This window comes from Callorhinchus milii, unplaced genomic scaffold (genome assembly GCF_018977255.1).
Source record: "Callorhinchus milii isolate IMCB2004 unplaced genomic scaffold, IMCB_Cmil_1.0 Scaffold5, whole genome shotgun sequence".
Classification (NCBI taxonomy): Eukaryota; Metazoa; Chordata; class Chondrichthyes; order Chimaeriformes; family Callorhinchidae; genus Callorhinchus; species Callorhinchus milii.
This window is the reverse complement of record NW_024704746.1, coordinates 30,205,277-30,221,246: the sequence shown is the minus strand read 5'-3', so window position 1 is coordinate 30,221,246 and position 15,970 is coordinate 30,205,277. Positions and strand designations below refer to the sequence as shown.

The 15,970-nt window shown below is 37.8% G+C and overlaps 1 protein-coding gene across 1 annotated transcript; it reads left to right on the top strand.

Annotated features, from left to right (window-relative positions):
• The first annotated feature begins 14,411 nt into the window (after positions 1-14,411).
• On the top strand, positions 14,412-15,802 carry mterf2 (mitochondrial transcription termination factor 2). The gene has a single exon (XM_007895428.2). The coding sequence runs from the start codon at positions 14,452-14,454 to the stop codon at positions 15,628-15,630; it is 1,179 nt and encodes a 392-aa protein (XP_007893619.1). The 5' UTR covers positions 14,412-14,451; the 3' UTR covers positions 15,631-15,802.
• Positions 15,803-15,970: the final 168 nt, after the last annotated feature.

Sequence of the window (15,970 nt, the reverse complement as noted above, 5' to 3'; positions counted from 1 at the left end):
CACAGAATATACTGTAAAGTGAATTGACTGTGTATTTTGTGGACAAAATGCTGTAGCCAATTGCACACAATCGTGGACTGAGTGACCAAATTATTATTTAATTTTTTTAAGGGGATTAGTACCCCAGGAAAAGGGATCCACTGATCGACTAACAACCGAATTCCTACTTACTGCTATGTAAACAGAGGCATGTGGAGAATGGAAACTTGTCTAACATTTCGCCCTGGTCGGGAATCGAACCCAGATCCGCTCATGTGGTGATCGGAAAAGCTCAGATGCAATAGTTTTCTGATTTGTGATTTATAATAAACTCTGTGTGGTCATTCATAAACAAAAAGTAGTAGCGATACAAAATTCAGAGAAGCACGTAAATTTGTCTTATTTCCTAAAACAGGTATCGATTCAAAAGAACATGGAAAAAAAATGACCTTTCTACTTATCCACAGCTATGAAGGTAGAGATGACCTTTGAATATGATATTCATTTAAACAGTATGGATTTTACATTTGTCAGTTCACTAGGGCCATCCTCGTGTAAAAGACATGAAAGGTTGGTACCTGGGAGAGTTTTCTTCATTTTTGTAACAGACACTGGACTCTCCCGAACTTGATCATAGAATCATAGAATTATACAGCACAGAAGGAGGCCATTCGGCCCACCGTGTCTGTGTCAGCTCTTTTAAAAGAGCTATCCAAATCAATCACACTCCCCCGCGCTATCCCCATAGCCCTGCAAACTTGTCCTCCCCAATGGGCGTTGTGGACTTAAGAACAGACTCATACATCTGTTCAGACTCAAACTAATAGGTAGGACTCTTGCCTCTAGATCGGAAGGTTGTAGGTTCAAGCCCCAATCTTGAGCCCCAAAACTTGTATTGTCGTCTTTTGGATCAGACATTAACGATGCCAAAAACTATCCCAAACCAAATAATAGTTTATCTCATTATCCCGTACATAACATAGGGAATTACACACTTCAACTTAACCATCTTAAGCTTTACACGGTCACCTACTCAAGTGAGAAGGATATTGGAGAGCATTTCATCAGGACACAGCCATTTCGTCTCTAAAATATACAGTCACTACACTTTACAGTATATTCTGTGAAGTGCTTCGAGACATCTCGACGATGTGATAAGACGTATATCAAATGGAAGGATTATTATTATTATATTATTATTTAGCTAACGTTGTTGAAACACCAAAAGTAAAGCAAATCGGGGCCACAGATACTTTGCTGCACAACACAACGAGGCTGTTTAAGTTCCTCGATGCACTGACCATATCTGCAAGTGTTGTGTAATCTGTGGTACCCTAACCAACAATGCATGACTAAACATTATCTAATTCAATTTACAAATGGCTATAATCTCATCAAGTGATTTCAATTACCTAAACTGTAAAAGTGCTTTATGGAAGTTATGTGAACACAGATCACTAGGTCACAGATGTGCTGACACCTTATTTCTGAACCAGTGGTAAATATCCAACAACTCTTACTTAGTTTCCATTGGTGGTAAGACGGGAAAATGACTGCAGAACAACAGGGTGCAGATAACTAGGATCATGAAAGAGAGAAAATTAAAGATTGTGCGCAACACAGGATCAGGAAGGGATTTTAAGAAGCTTTGAATGGTATATGTTAACCTGCTGGCACCATAGATATTCCATGTCATGGAAGGCAACTAGTGAAGGGTAAATAATATATGATGGAAGATAGGATGAATACTCAATTTATCTTTGGGGAAGTAAGGAGAAAGTTTGCAAATAAAAAAAAATATTTTATATTGATTGCCACCCATAGAAGCTAGAAGCTAAAAACTGTTCAATATTAGGCTGTAAAGTGATAAATTAAAATAGTTTCATAAACCATCGACTGCTATAAAGGGATTGTACTCATTGATCAGTGGTTAAATATCCATAAATTTGCAAACCTTCATTAGACAGCTTCCTAAAGTTTATCTTCAAAATATTTTTTTCATCGAGAAATCAAATGGATTTGGATGATGTCCATGATGAAAGGATTGTATGTTGTGTTTGGGAGGAGTGTGTTTGATGGAGAGAATAGACTACTAAGTAAGCTTGCTTGTTTATTCAGACCCATCTATCAGATGTTCATGGCTGATAAAAAATGACAGCTTTGAATTTTAAGCAATTGATTTATGTACATTCCAGATTCCATCCCCTGTTCCTTTCCTCGGTAAGGATCATGGACTGGAATGGAATCCAGAATGCAGCTTTTTAACTGAAAAATGCTAAACTGCAATGAAAATCTAGTCGTAGACAGTAACGAAGGCATTTACAAATCTATTACAGCCCAGTGGAGGAGAATCTATTACTTCTCAGTAAAACACGCACTTTGTAAGGTAATGCGAAAACAATGTTACTGCAAACAGACAATTCAAATGGCAGTTTTTGACTATAAGGAGTATCTGAATATTGTATGAGACTAAACAATGGCTTCACCTCTTCCAGTGATGTCAAGTCCCCTGATAATTGATCCAGAATGGTGGAATTCAAGTTTATGGGTTAGCTGCTTTCAGGCATCACAAGTGGGATTATTGTTCGTGAAATAGCATTCCCAAATTGCTTATATTGTGTAATACGATTGAATTTAAACTATCCAACCACTTCAAATTCATACCTAACCATGGTACTCTATTACATTGAAAAATGGTCAGTGCATAAGTCTTGATAAACTAGGAAGCTTAATCTTTCATAAGATGCAGGACCAGGATTTTACCAGGAAATAAAAGCAATTTGATGATGCATCACATTACATAAACAAGGATTCACCTTGTTCAATCTCCTCAAGTGAGTATTGTGCCTTTGTGCGACGACACGTAACATTTTTCGAAGTCAATGAGCAACGTACAAAGTAAGAGAGAGAAATATTTCACAGATTATAAATGAAAAATCTTTTAATTATTATCGTAGGTTGCCTTAATGCGGTGCTGGTATGCTGTGTGATATTCTATTTTTTTTTAGTCCAGCTGCGTCTCTCAATAATCGCATTATTAATATTACACAGTTAGAATTCCCTAGGCATCGATCTCATCTGCCGCAAGCTCAGTGTTCTGTAATTGGCCCCATTAACACTGAAAGCTGACCTCTCACAAAACAGCACTGTCTTTTGAAGCAAACAATAGAGGCCTAATGCGATTATACTATAAGAGTAATGTGCTGTACTCATCGACATGATTGGGAAAGATTAACAGCACAATAAATCATAACGCAATAAAGAAAATATTCCTTTCACATAACAGAATAAACAAGCCAGGAAAAATCTCTAGCACAACTGGCACGAGCAGATTTTTTATTGAAAATGTGATTTAGTAAGATTATGATTTATTGCAAACACAGAAACTCGACCAACAAACATACACAGCATTCCACGGTTGACGTCTGAATCTTTAAAGTTATCTTTGTAATGATTCTCCAAGGTGCCAATATCACAGGACATAAATGCAAAGAATTATTCAAGTCCTGGGGGAAAAATAGTAGTAAAACATAAGTATTATTCAGCATGGTATTATGACTGCTAAAGTAAAAGGAGAATGTGTTAGATTAAAACATCATAATACCGTGTTGTTGATTTTATCCTCCCATTTTCCTCTGTAGAGCATGTTTAAATGCCAAATCATTAAGATAATTGTGTTTAATGAAACCATTAACAAATGAGACTAAAATACTAAGATTCAAGGTCTGTTTCCAGATAGTAATACAGTAGTTGGTACCGTCAGACTATTACCGGTTAATGCAATCTGGAAGACAGTGATTTATAATAATTCCTGTGAAGGATTTGCTGAAGATGCCATTTCTCCTCCTGCATGATTGAATTCTAAAGACATTTCTGGGCAAACTTTAGTTAATTGCCAATTCTTATCAATTTTTGCTAAAGGCAAATTGTGACCCAAACAGATGGATTTGACAGGTCTGGGAAACAGAAACTCACATCCTTGTTGACTTTGATGAATCCATGGCTTTTCAATAAGAATATCTGATGCAATATACAATGTTCAAAACATTGCTGTGTACCACACACTGGTGAGACTTCAGAAATCGGTAAGTCCAACCACACAAAAGGATTTCTTGTACATTGCACAGAGGTGCAAAGGTTCTGATTTTATGCCCTGTGTGCTACCGAGGTTAATTGAACTGGATATCTCCATCTGTGTAACCTTAGGGTCTTTCCAGGCTGAAAAATCTATTCTCTTTATTAAACGTTATTGTTTTTATAGCTTCCTCTTGAAACTTTAATCATCAAATTTTCAACAAAAGGGGAACGCTATTCCCAGAGAAACCGACCAGCTTCAGAATTATTATTATAAAATTAAAAAGAGTGCAGGAATCCTTGTTTTTTTCTCAGCCAGACAGAAAGCTGCCTCAATTTCAGCCTTTTTTGTAGAAAATTAATTTTAAAAAGGCGAGAAAAAAATATGAACTGTTTTTCATCAGCGAGTCAATTCACTATGCACTCAATTCAGTTGCCTTAACTCATTAGTGATTGTGGATCTTATTTAGAATGGGTTTCCTTATTCCATTTCCTAAGGCCCTGATCACAAAACAAACCCCTATTTCGGCACCTTTTCAGAAATAATAGTAATCATCCTTGCATTTTCTATAGTGTCTTATCACATCACTGAGACGTTTCAAAGCGCTTCACAGAATATACTGTAAAGTGAATTGACTTTTGTGGGCAAAACGCGACAGCCAATTGCGCACAGCAGTGTCCCACAAACAGTCGTGGATTGAAACTCTTCTGAAGCACTATCCACACTGCTCTCAATACATCGATCCACTTGGCTTCCATTCAAAATAAAGGAGAAGGTTGGTCTGGTTTGAAAAATCAGATGTTAAAATGGAACAAATAATCAGCATTACAATTGTTATTTGGAAAAGATGTATTATTTTGCATTGATCCTTATGTAATGGTTCACGGAATTTGAAGGATGTCAGGTCTAGGGAATGGAACACGTTTCTATGTTGGTTACCTAAGCTCAGACATATTTTGGATTCAATGCCAACAACAGCTCATTCTGTTTTGTCCTCAATAATAATAAACCCCGACTTTAGCACCACTATTAAACTCAACCAGCCTAGTTTACAATGCACGTTTCACTGCAGATGTGATTAGTTGAGCATATGCAGAGAGCTCTCCTCAGCCCCTGAGAACAAGATTCAGAGCAGGAGATATAAAGCTGTTTCCCACCCCAAATCTCTCTCCTGTTGGGAGTGATAACAAATTATTTTCACCAGTGTACGTTGGGCATTATGAAAGCAGCCAATTTTGTGCCATTAGCCATTAAATTATGCTGTTTTATACTGTGGACTATATGCCGTAAGAAGTGGATTCAAACTGTCTATCCTTACAGCTGTGAGAGAGTAGAGTTTAATCACATTAATCCAGGTTGGATTTAAACTCTGAAGTTAAAGAGTAACAATAATAATAATCCTTGCATTCGATATAGCGCCTTATCATGCAGTTGAGACGTTTCAAAGCGCATCACTGGATATACTGTAAAGTGAATTGACTGTGTAATTTGTGGGTGAAATGCGTCAGCCAACTGTGCACAGCAGTGTCCCACAAACAGTTATGGATTGAGTGACTAACAACTGGGTTCCTACTTACTGGTAGGTAAACAGAGGAGTGTGGAGTAAGGAAATTTGCCTAAGCAATTGAATGCTGGTCCTCTTGCTTGCGAGGCGAGGACACTAACCACTACACTACGGGCTCCGATGATGGTTTGTTAACCTACTGTATCACCTAGATTAATTAATTTCAATTTGATTTATCCATGTACTGTACATGCAGTTGCCCTCAGATCAAACACATCTCAATGTGATCAGGAAAAGTTTTAAGTTCCAAAAAAGCTAAACAAACCTTGACTGCTTAAAGCTTTTAAACAGGACATAAAACCATTAGTGGCACAGTAAGTAGAGAGCAAGCAAATAAATATTACATGGAATAAAAATACTTGCATTTGATATATGTCCTTACTACCATGTCAAAACTTCTTAAAGCATTTCACACAGTGAGTTGTTCTGAAATGTAGAGAGATTCGGGCAAGCAAACTTGGCAGCAGATCTGTACCAGCAATGGTCCATGATGACCGATTCATAATTTTTTTATTGGTGAATTTGAATGAGGGAGAAATATTTGCCAAACCAAGGCAACAGGACAAGAGAGCAGAGGTTCCAAGTTGTGAAACACAATTTAGGATAGACACCAGGGACGTATGTTTTCAGAAAAGGTAATCAATCAACAGCCTGAGAGAGGTTGATAGAAGTCAATGCAGAACATGTTAAAGAAATAGTTTGTTGCTGTAATGGGAAGATGGTAGGATATGTAGGATGAGATCAAATGGGACAAAGAGCTTTAATCCACACCTCTCTCCTAATCTTGGTACATCAGAACTCTTTGCTCTTTTATAAAATAGTGGAATGATACCTTTACCATCAGAACCACCAGAAAAAAAGCCAGGTCCTTCGTTTAGTGTCTCACCTGAAGGAATGTGAGCACTGAAATCAGGCTTACATAACTCTGAGTATTACAGCAAACATCATTCAGAGTAATCCCCATGGGTAATTTCCAATTATTTTCACTTTGACAGGAATGCAGAAAGCATGTTGCAGAAGCAGTTTAATGCTCACAAGGAAATAAAGATTGTTCCCTGTCCAATTTTCATTATTTATGAAGTATCTTTTTTTTGAGTGTGTGGGGGGGGGGGGAGTTGAAGCGAATAAAAGAACACTCTGGTACATCTCACGCAATTCATAGAGCACAATCCACAGTCCATCTATTTGGTACGTTTTGTGAATTTATCCCTTTGCACTTATAACTAACTCCAATTTTAATGTGATAATAACTTAAGAATGACTTTAAGAATGTAGAATAAAATGGCACTGTTGACTTTACACTGGAGATACAGTATTTATAACAGCCCAACAACAAAGTCACAATATTTACCAAATGGATCAGATTAGCACCCAGCCAGTTCTCAACAAATGCACGGAGCAGAATAAACCTCCGTGTAATCTTTGGAAATAGTAATAAATATATAACATCGACATCAAACTCGTTTATACAGCGACTTTCACGTTGGGAGGATCCCCCAAGGTACTGGACAGTTAAGGGTTTGCACTAAGCTGGGGATTGGATTCAGGATGGGGTGGGGGATCAAGGGAGTGAGGTGAGGTGGGGAGATAACCAAAGGCTCAGTCAAAGAGGAAGGTTTTGAGACAGACCTTGAGGAAGGTGAGGGAAGGGGCAAAGTGGATGGAGAAACCTGTAAATTGGAGCCCAATGAAGTGATGAATTCTATCAAATTAAGTAACAGATTGGCGTGAGGTGACAGTAAATCACTTGTAGCTAAAGTCCAAGATCATGAAATATCATTGAAGATCATTAGCCATTTTTGTGACTCATTTTTACCAATAAATATCCATTTTTTTCGGTTACGATCAGTAAAAAAAATTGTCATCCTGAATTTGTTTTGGAGAGGGTTGGCATAGTGTAGTGCTGCACCTGATGGAACATGTTTTTATTTAGAGTTGCAGCTAATTTGTATTTCTTGTGATTGCACAGTTTGTGATGGTCCAATCTAAAGTTGTGTGGATAATCGGTTCTCTGCTGTATTAATAATTGTGTCAATAAAGCAATAGTTTTGTTAGTCTGTCTTGATCTCTTGAATTTTCAGTGTTCCAAAATAAAATCCCATAAAACCTGAGTTTTATCAGATTTTTTCTCCCAAATCTTTGCCTTTTTTTATACATAAACAATAAACCCCAAAATACCCAGGTTTTTATTTTATGAATAAAAAAACAACTCAATGGTCTTAGATATCACAAGCCTGTCTTCTGAAATATAAATTTAATAAAGACAATCAAACCGCTTTCTCAAACCTTATGTATAAAGTATTGTAATGAATCAGTAATCAGCACCAATTTTATAAATGAGAATTGTTGCATTTAATAGAGCACCTTTCATGTTGGGAGGATGTCTCAAAGAACTTCACAAGATTTACTGTGAGGTGTGTTGGCTATGTATTTTGTAGGCAAATATTGTTTCTGAAATTGAAGATCAAAGGTGCCAATCTTACTCTGCGTAATGTAGAGTAAGTTCCTTTTTTCAGCTGATTTGTACGTATTTGTTTTGTTAATGTGTTGCAGCGTTTGTTTGTGTAAGATTTGTGCTTTCAATAAAGGAAAAGCTGCAAATGTGTTGCAAAGAAAAACATTTTTCAAACACTTGTGTTGACATTTTAATTTAAGCGAAGACAATAGGAAATATGAGGCTTTGCTTCAATCTCTCTAGGGTGCTATAATTGTCTGTATAAGAAATTTGTAGGGCGGCTTGCATAGACTAATGTATGTTTCATGGAGGCTAATGCGGAGTTGTGTGAAAAGTAGTCTAAACATACATGATGCACCCACTGCCAAATTCAGGTGATTTTGTTCATTTATTTAGGTGGTGGAGTTAGTGATCTCTTGGTATTAGGAATATCCTTTGGAATATTGGTTTACAAAGGAAAATTGTGAAATTCAATTTCCAAAAGGATTTCTCAGTCCACTGCAGGCGCTCGAATGTTGTAGCTTGACTTGATATTAGTGGGACACAGTCGGAATTGTTATTTAGTGCGAAATTCAAAACTTAAAAAATATTGCTGTTAAAATATTCACACAAAAATCACTGCTACAAAAGCAATCTTCTTGGTAGCGAAAGTGCCATCTAGTGGGCAAAAAAAGGTCAATGTTTGCAATTGTACCCACATTTCTTTTGGTCCCTGCATCACTCACTGCAATACTGCATTTGATTTTAATGGCAAGGCTTTTTTCCATTAAAAACGTGTGTGCGTCCGTTATTCGTAATGTTGCAGCATCAGCTGTCCATGTGGCAGCATTGTCACAAAGTAAATCATTTTTTTAAAACGATAAACTAAATTAAAAAAAACAGTATTTAAATGCATTAGTGAGCACAAACATGTTTCATCAAGAGGTTGAGGTAACAATACTAATATAATCCTTGCATTTGATATAGCGCCTTACCAACATCTTCGCGATGTCTCAAAGCGCTTCACAGAATATACTGTAAAGTGAATTGACTGTATATATTTTGTGGGCAGAAGATAGAGTACAAAACTGTGCATTATGCTGTATACAACCGACTTGCTAATACACTGTTGCATAAACCAAAATTTCTAGAATAGAACAATCTGAATGCAGGTATATGATTGAAAGATGTGCAAGTGTTATAGAGTCAGAATTTCAGTCTAGGTTCTGAACCAAATTACAGAAGAATCCCGCCTTTACTGTTGATATGGCAGACTCAGTAGATGTAATGATTGTTTAAAGATTAAGTTGAATATAATAATTTCTGTTTTTCATTTTCTTATTTTCCAATTTCACTCAAACTGTCTCCTTTCATTCCTTCTCACCAGAAGATACATGCTAGGTGCCGTTCAGCCAAGGAGGTTTCTGCCTCCACTATTAAATAAGCAACCATTGGGATGCTATAATAATATTTTTTATTAATAATAATTGTTCTGGAAATAGTGCCTTGCATGTTGGGAGGACATCTCAAAGCACTTCAAAAGATTTGCTGGAAAAATGCAGTTGTTCGTTATTATTTTGAAAAGAGCTAAGAAATCCTTCAATTGGATACTGATCCAATGGGATACATTCACCTGAATTTGTAAACTACTACTGCTCATGATCCAATTTTGGAAGAATCGCTTCTCTACAAAACAGAAACTAAAGAGAAAAAAACAAGTAATAACCTTTTACCTTTAGATACAAAAAGAATCTTCATTTTTTGTTTCCAATTCTCTCCTTACACTGTGCGAATGCATCACTTTGGGCATTAGCATTGGTACCATCTTCAGATTGTCTTTCAGAAGCAACATTGCACTCATTTATTTTTAAACATAGATATTCAAAACAGAAACCATCCTGAAACAAGAGACAATAAAGCATTGACCAAAGCCATATCTCTTCCCATTTGCTAGGGATAAAATGAAAGAAACTGCAGGGAAGTGATTTACTCCATTAACATAACATTTCATAGTGTGGATTAGTTGAAAAATTATTGAACTCAGTTGTAACTTTGAAGCCATTTTTCTGTAGTTCTTAAAATAACTTCCAGAAACCCTGGCTTCAAAAATAAAGACAAGATTTAAGGATTTGACCAATTCCAGACACTCTGCTCTGAAATACTGCATTGATAGAGTAAATCTAAACCCAGGTACAATTTGACCTCATCAGTCTGTTGGAACATGAAGTAAAGCCTTAGAAAACGATCAAAATGAACAGCAGGTCCATCAGCATCCGAAACAGACAGACACTGAGTCACAAAGAATGTGTCATATCCAAAAGGTTAACTTGTCTTTGGCTTTCAGACAGATGAGTGTACTGTGCATTTTTTGCCTGTTTTTTAAATTTAAATTCTGCTTTTAGTAATGTTCAGGATGTCAATAATAATAATAATTATTATTAACAATTGCATTTGATATAGCACCTTATCCTATGGTTGAGATGTCTCAAAGCACTTCACAGAATATACTGTAAAGTTAATTGACTCTATTTTGCGGGCAAGTTGGACCTTGTCCAACACCATGAAATATCCAGCACTTGGCGTTTTAGAAGTAACAATCATTTTTCATGAATAGGAAAGTCTTTTTATTTTCTCTGAATTATATAACTATATTCAGTTCGCCAATGAGTTGAATGTTAAGAATTCATAATTCACAAACAAATGAGCTAAACTCGGTTCTGAGACTTTGGGTTTTAGCATAAAACTGAAACAACTTGGACTTGGAAGAGGACTAGTGAACTTAGTATTCTCCCATTAAACAAGAAACAAATTCACCCAGTAAACCACATGAAAAGTATTATTTGTTTGGTATTTCTTAAACATATACTGTTGTCACTATCGTTTGCCTTTACATATAATCTCTTCTGGTGAAGCCTTTATAACAGAACACAAGTGGTGTCTGTCACAGCATTCGTTGCTTAGATTTATATTGACTTCAGTCAGTTTTGACAAATTGCTAATCGTGCATTCCGTACATCTATATCCAGAAGAAATAAACTGCAGGATTTACAGCTGTACTGGGGTTTGATCTGACACATTTGTTACGATGGCAAATTAAGGTTGCAAAGCCCATGATGTGCTACTTAAGCACAAAATTTAAGGAGCAAAAAGGTCATCAAAATATGAATCCCATTTGCAAAACCAGAAATACAGTCAAATCTTTGTGTATGGTTCATGCTCTTCAGGGCTGGAGTTTTGTACCGTTAGCTAATTCTACTGGTGGCTAAGCCTCTATTATGGTCTTCAAGGACAAAGTACAGTATATTACAGAGGTATGAGGAATAAACAGCAAAGCAGGTTTAGGCTTGGAGGCTTAGATAAACACCAGCACAGACTCAATAGGCTTATTCTTTTGCTATAACATCTATGATTCCATTACGGTTAATGAAAACTTTTGCTTAACATTGATGAACCTGCAGATCACACACATAGCTCTGTATTGTGGTTATTTGTTTTCCTTGTAATTGAAGAGAAATCACTTTTGACAATTCAGCCACACTAGTCTTCACAGATCACTAGATTAATACAGGTGCAAGCTTCTAACAAGCCAGACTGGCTGGTCTGTCGTCCACAAGGCATTGCTGTGGCCCACCAATTAACATGCAATTAACATGAAGGTCACAAGATCATGAAATCGGTTTAATGAAGAAGTCCCTTCACTCCATTTGATCTCATCCTTGCGGAATACCCAACCCACCCAGACGTTCTCCATCACTGCATCAAGCCGTCACCTGTTCCAATCATTAATTGCCTTCTGGAGGGGAATAAAAATATTGAAATTGCTCTTTGCAACTCCAAACCTCCGTCTTCTTGTTCTGTTGTCTTGGGGCAGGCAAATGTATAGTTCTGGGTTTCCTTCTTCAATCCCATTTAAAATTTACGCACACTTAAAAATCCCTAACATGTATCAATTGGTATCAGATAATGTCAGAAGAAACACCTTGACAGCTCTTTATGTCCTTCACTTAAGAGAAATTGTTTACCACAATTTTCTACCACTTCAAGAGCAGCAGGAATCACAGGTATATTGAAAGGAAAGAGTGGAAAAGGCCAAAATCCATTCAGTTCCCTCACGGGAAATTTCCCCTCCCCCCCCCCCACACACACACACACACACACACACACTCTACATTTCTCATGATACTGTGTCATGCTTTAAAGTCTATTTTTACATGTGTATATAACTGTGCCCTTTACACAGGATAGGATATGTTCAAAGTTTGTGTGTCAGCCTGGCTCAGTTGGTAGCACTCTTCTGAGTCAGAAGGTTATGAGCCCAAGAACCACATTGTGACGTGCGGAGGTGCTGGCCTTCGAATGAACTGAGGTCCCATCTGTCCGTTCAGGTGAACGTTAAAGATCCCACGGCATTATTCAACAAGAGAAGAGAATTTATGTAAAGCAGTGCATGGCTTTGAAAATCAGCTGGAAGTCCAGTTTTGTAACCTGTTAAATATTTGCATTTAACACCCACTCAGTTGCTAAACTCATCTTTCAGGGACTAAATGGAGTGGGTAATGTGTAAAAGATTATAAAATTGATCATTTTGAGCCTTTTTCCAGGTTTGTGAGAAGCAAGGCGTGCAGGGCATGGAACTGAATGAAGAGATGACAGGTGAGTTATCTGTGATTCAGCTTCTGTGTAATGTCCTGTAATCAAGCCCAAATCTGCGTGTTTTCCCCCTGACATCAGTAGAAGTGTTTATGGATCCCTGTGGCAAAATAATCAAACGTTGTCACAAAATTACAATAATGGTCAACTTCACCACAAGTGCGTGGCAGAGCGGAGTGCTTTGTCTTGACCGTTTTTTTATTTAAAAAAAGCTGTGTCGTGTCGGAGTGAATCTCAGTTACTGTTGCTTTCTGTACGTTACAATATCAAACAGTGATATTCTGTGTGAGTTGCTGAGACATGTTCATATATGGATTTTGCAAATGGAATGATACCACATATGAGAGAGTCTGATGGAAAAGCTTAATGATAATTGACCTCGTTTTACATCCTTTTCTGTATTCAAATCTCGTAAGTCTACTTTCCTTCACAGGAAACCTCTCTCAAAACCATTGTGTACCGAAACACGTCTACAACATCATTAAAATCGCGCCTCAGGCTCTACATTGCTGGTCCACTGAGCCAAATGCAGTCCTACCATTTCTCAGCCTCAATTATAGCAGTAATTAAAAGATTGCTTTACTACAATTGCTCAGTTTCCCAGTTCTACATGATCAGCCCCAGCCTCTTACAACAAAAATTCCCAATATTAGCTCCAAATCAAGTAACCTTAATGGGTAACTCAGGCCAGCCTTTATCGGCTACTGTTTCGTTTCTGCTGTTTGTGTCATCGAAATGGCTTTGCTTCCATAATAAATGTCTGTAATTTAAAAGACTAACACAAAACAATTCAAGTTATTTCTAATAGAATAGAGATGCACCATGAAAATTATGTGTAGCTGAAAGAGCTGTAGAATACTGGATTCATTCCTACATGTCATCTCGTCTCATCCAAAGGAATAGCTATCATGTTATTATCAATTGATTATCAATTCCGTGTAATAGTTCTCTACTTCAGCTGTACAGTGTTCATCCTAGGCCATGTGTTGCACAAAGCCAGTTTGTAAAGTATTACTGTGCCCCCTGCACTGAAATCGTGTAATATTTCCAAATCTCACCCCGCTTATTCTCTGGTTAGACTTGACAGTTAAATGCTAAATTAGTCCTGGATTGCGAGCAGTTTTGTTCATTCTCTCCCTTGATCACTCGTGAATGGTGAAAGTCTTGATGTTTTGGGTACAGTTTAATAAACTGGATATTCCAGGATTCAACTTGTGTAATTAATATGTACTCTCTGTATTGAATATGCAGTTATGACTTATGTGTTTCCATCTAGTGGAGAAAGTCTGAAGGATCATGGAACAAAGCCAGCTTTTCAAACTGCATGAGTATCCTTGCTATTGGCTGATGAACAGAACAGGAAAGTGCTGCAGATGCCGGAGCTCATTCAGTGTGACTCGCAACCATTTTGTTTAGTTTTTTTTATTAACCTTCCCATTTTAGGCAACTCACTGCTATCGCTTAGAGCTAGGAGAGAGATATGATGTTTCCTATGACTTTTATCATTAATGGGAGCTGTACTATTTGGGGGGATTTTCTTTTTTTTACTGTATATTAAAATTTTTGCTGTTTGAGAGGATCCTCTAATATTCCAAGGCCAAACTTCAGCCAGTGATGTCAATGCAGGATGCCTATTTCTAAGCTTTTGCTTAAGGAGTCTTACTCTCTCACTACAGTTTTAAGTGATAATATGTAATATTTATTTTTACATTCCTCAGTACTCATGTTGATGACAGTCGCCAATGTTTAATGCACATCAATCTGAACATGCTTCGAACGAGATTTTTGCAATGGAGACACTGTAAGGGATGCCCGATCTCATCAGCCTTGTGGAACAGAGGTACTTACAAAGACGATAGATGGTTTTCGACCTCTACAGCCTTAACCTTGGGAAGAAAGGAAAACAAGCTCACGGTGGACAGTCTCCATCAGCTGTCGGTGGATATTACAAAAATTCGTAAACTGAAGAGCTGGGTATTGTTTGAAGATACAGCTTATGTGAGTGAAATTGCGAAAGTTTTGAAGGAAATGGGAGCAGAGAGGACAGCAATAACCACCATTTTCGAGCAATGTCCAGAGGCTGTCCTCTGCACACCGACAGAAGCCAAGTCCCAGCGTGAGTTGTGGAGAACGGTCTGTCCTAATGAAAAAAAACTGGTGAAAATCATAGAACGTTTCCCTGACTCCTTCTTCACAGTCAAAAACTATACTAATCGGCGGGCAAACGTTGAATATCTCCAAGAATTGAACCTGAACAAGAGGGTCATCAGCCGCTTAATGGCCAGCGCGCCTCAGACCTTCTGCGGAAGCGTGGACAAGAACAGAGCAATGATTGAGACTTTACAAGAGAGCTACCTACGGTTAGGTGGTGCAGAGGCTAACGCCAAGGCCTGGCTGCAGAAATTGTTGAGCCAAGATCCTTTTATTTTGTTGAAATCTCCAGCCGTAGTGAGTGAGAACCTGGCCCTTCTCCACAAAATGAAGTTCAGCAGGGCTGAGGTACTGAGCCTGCTCTCTAGACTACGAGGATTCGTCTCTGAACTCTCCCCGAAAAACATGGAGAAAAGTAGAGCATTCTCTAAAGAAAGGTTACGCTGTAACGACGAAGAACTGAACGAGATGATATTGAAATGCCCAGCTTTACTATATTATTCGGTTCTGGGTTTGGAGGAACGCCTCAATACCATTTTGCTTGAAGGGTTTTCTGTATCCCAGATAAAGCGATGCCCTACAGTTCTTGAGCTCACCACGCAGATTGTTCAGGATCGAATCAGAAAGTTGAATGCTCTGGGCTTTGATGTTAAAAAGTATAGCTTGGAACTTCTGGACGGTACTAAAAAGGAATTCGAGATCAGTTGCGGGAAAATAAACACAAGAAAGAAACGGCCCTTGTTTAATCCAGTCGCACCTTTAAACATTGAGGAATAAGGATAAATTTCAGGCGGTGCTAAAAGAATTTAAAGCACATGTTACCATCGTTGTCTCCAAGCTCGTTGATGCTAAAATCAGATTAAAATTGATGAAATTTATCCTGTGTATATTGGTTGTTACGCACGAACGGATGATGTGATCCAACCTTCGGATGAGACATTAAACCGAGGTGGATGTTCAAATCTCATGGCGCTATTCGAAAAGAGGAAGGAGTTTCTCCTGGTGTCCTGGCGAACAAATCCCCCAATTGAAATTGGTCACTGACTCCATGACTGTTTGTGGGACACTCCTGTGCACAGACTGGCTAGCACATTTCGCCCACAAAATACACAGTCAA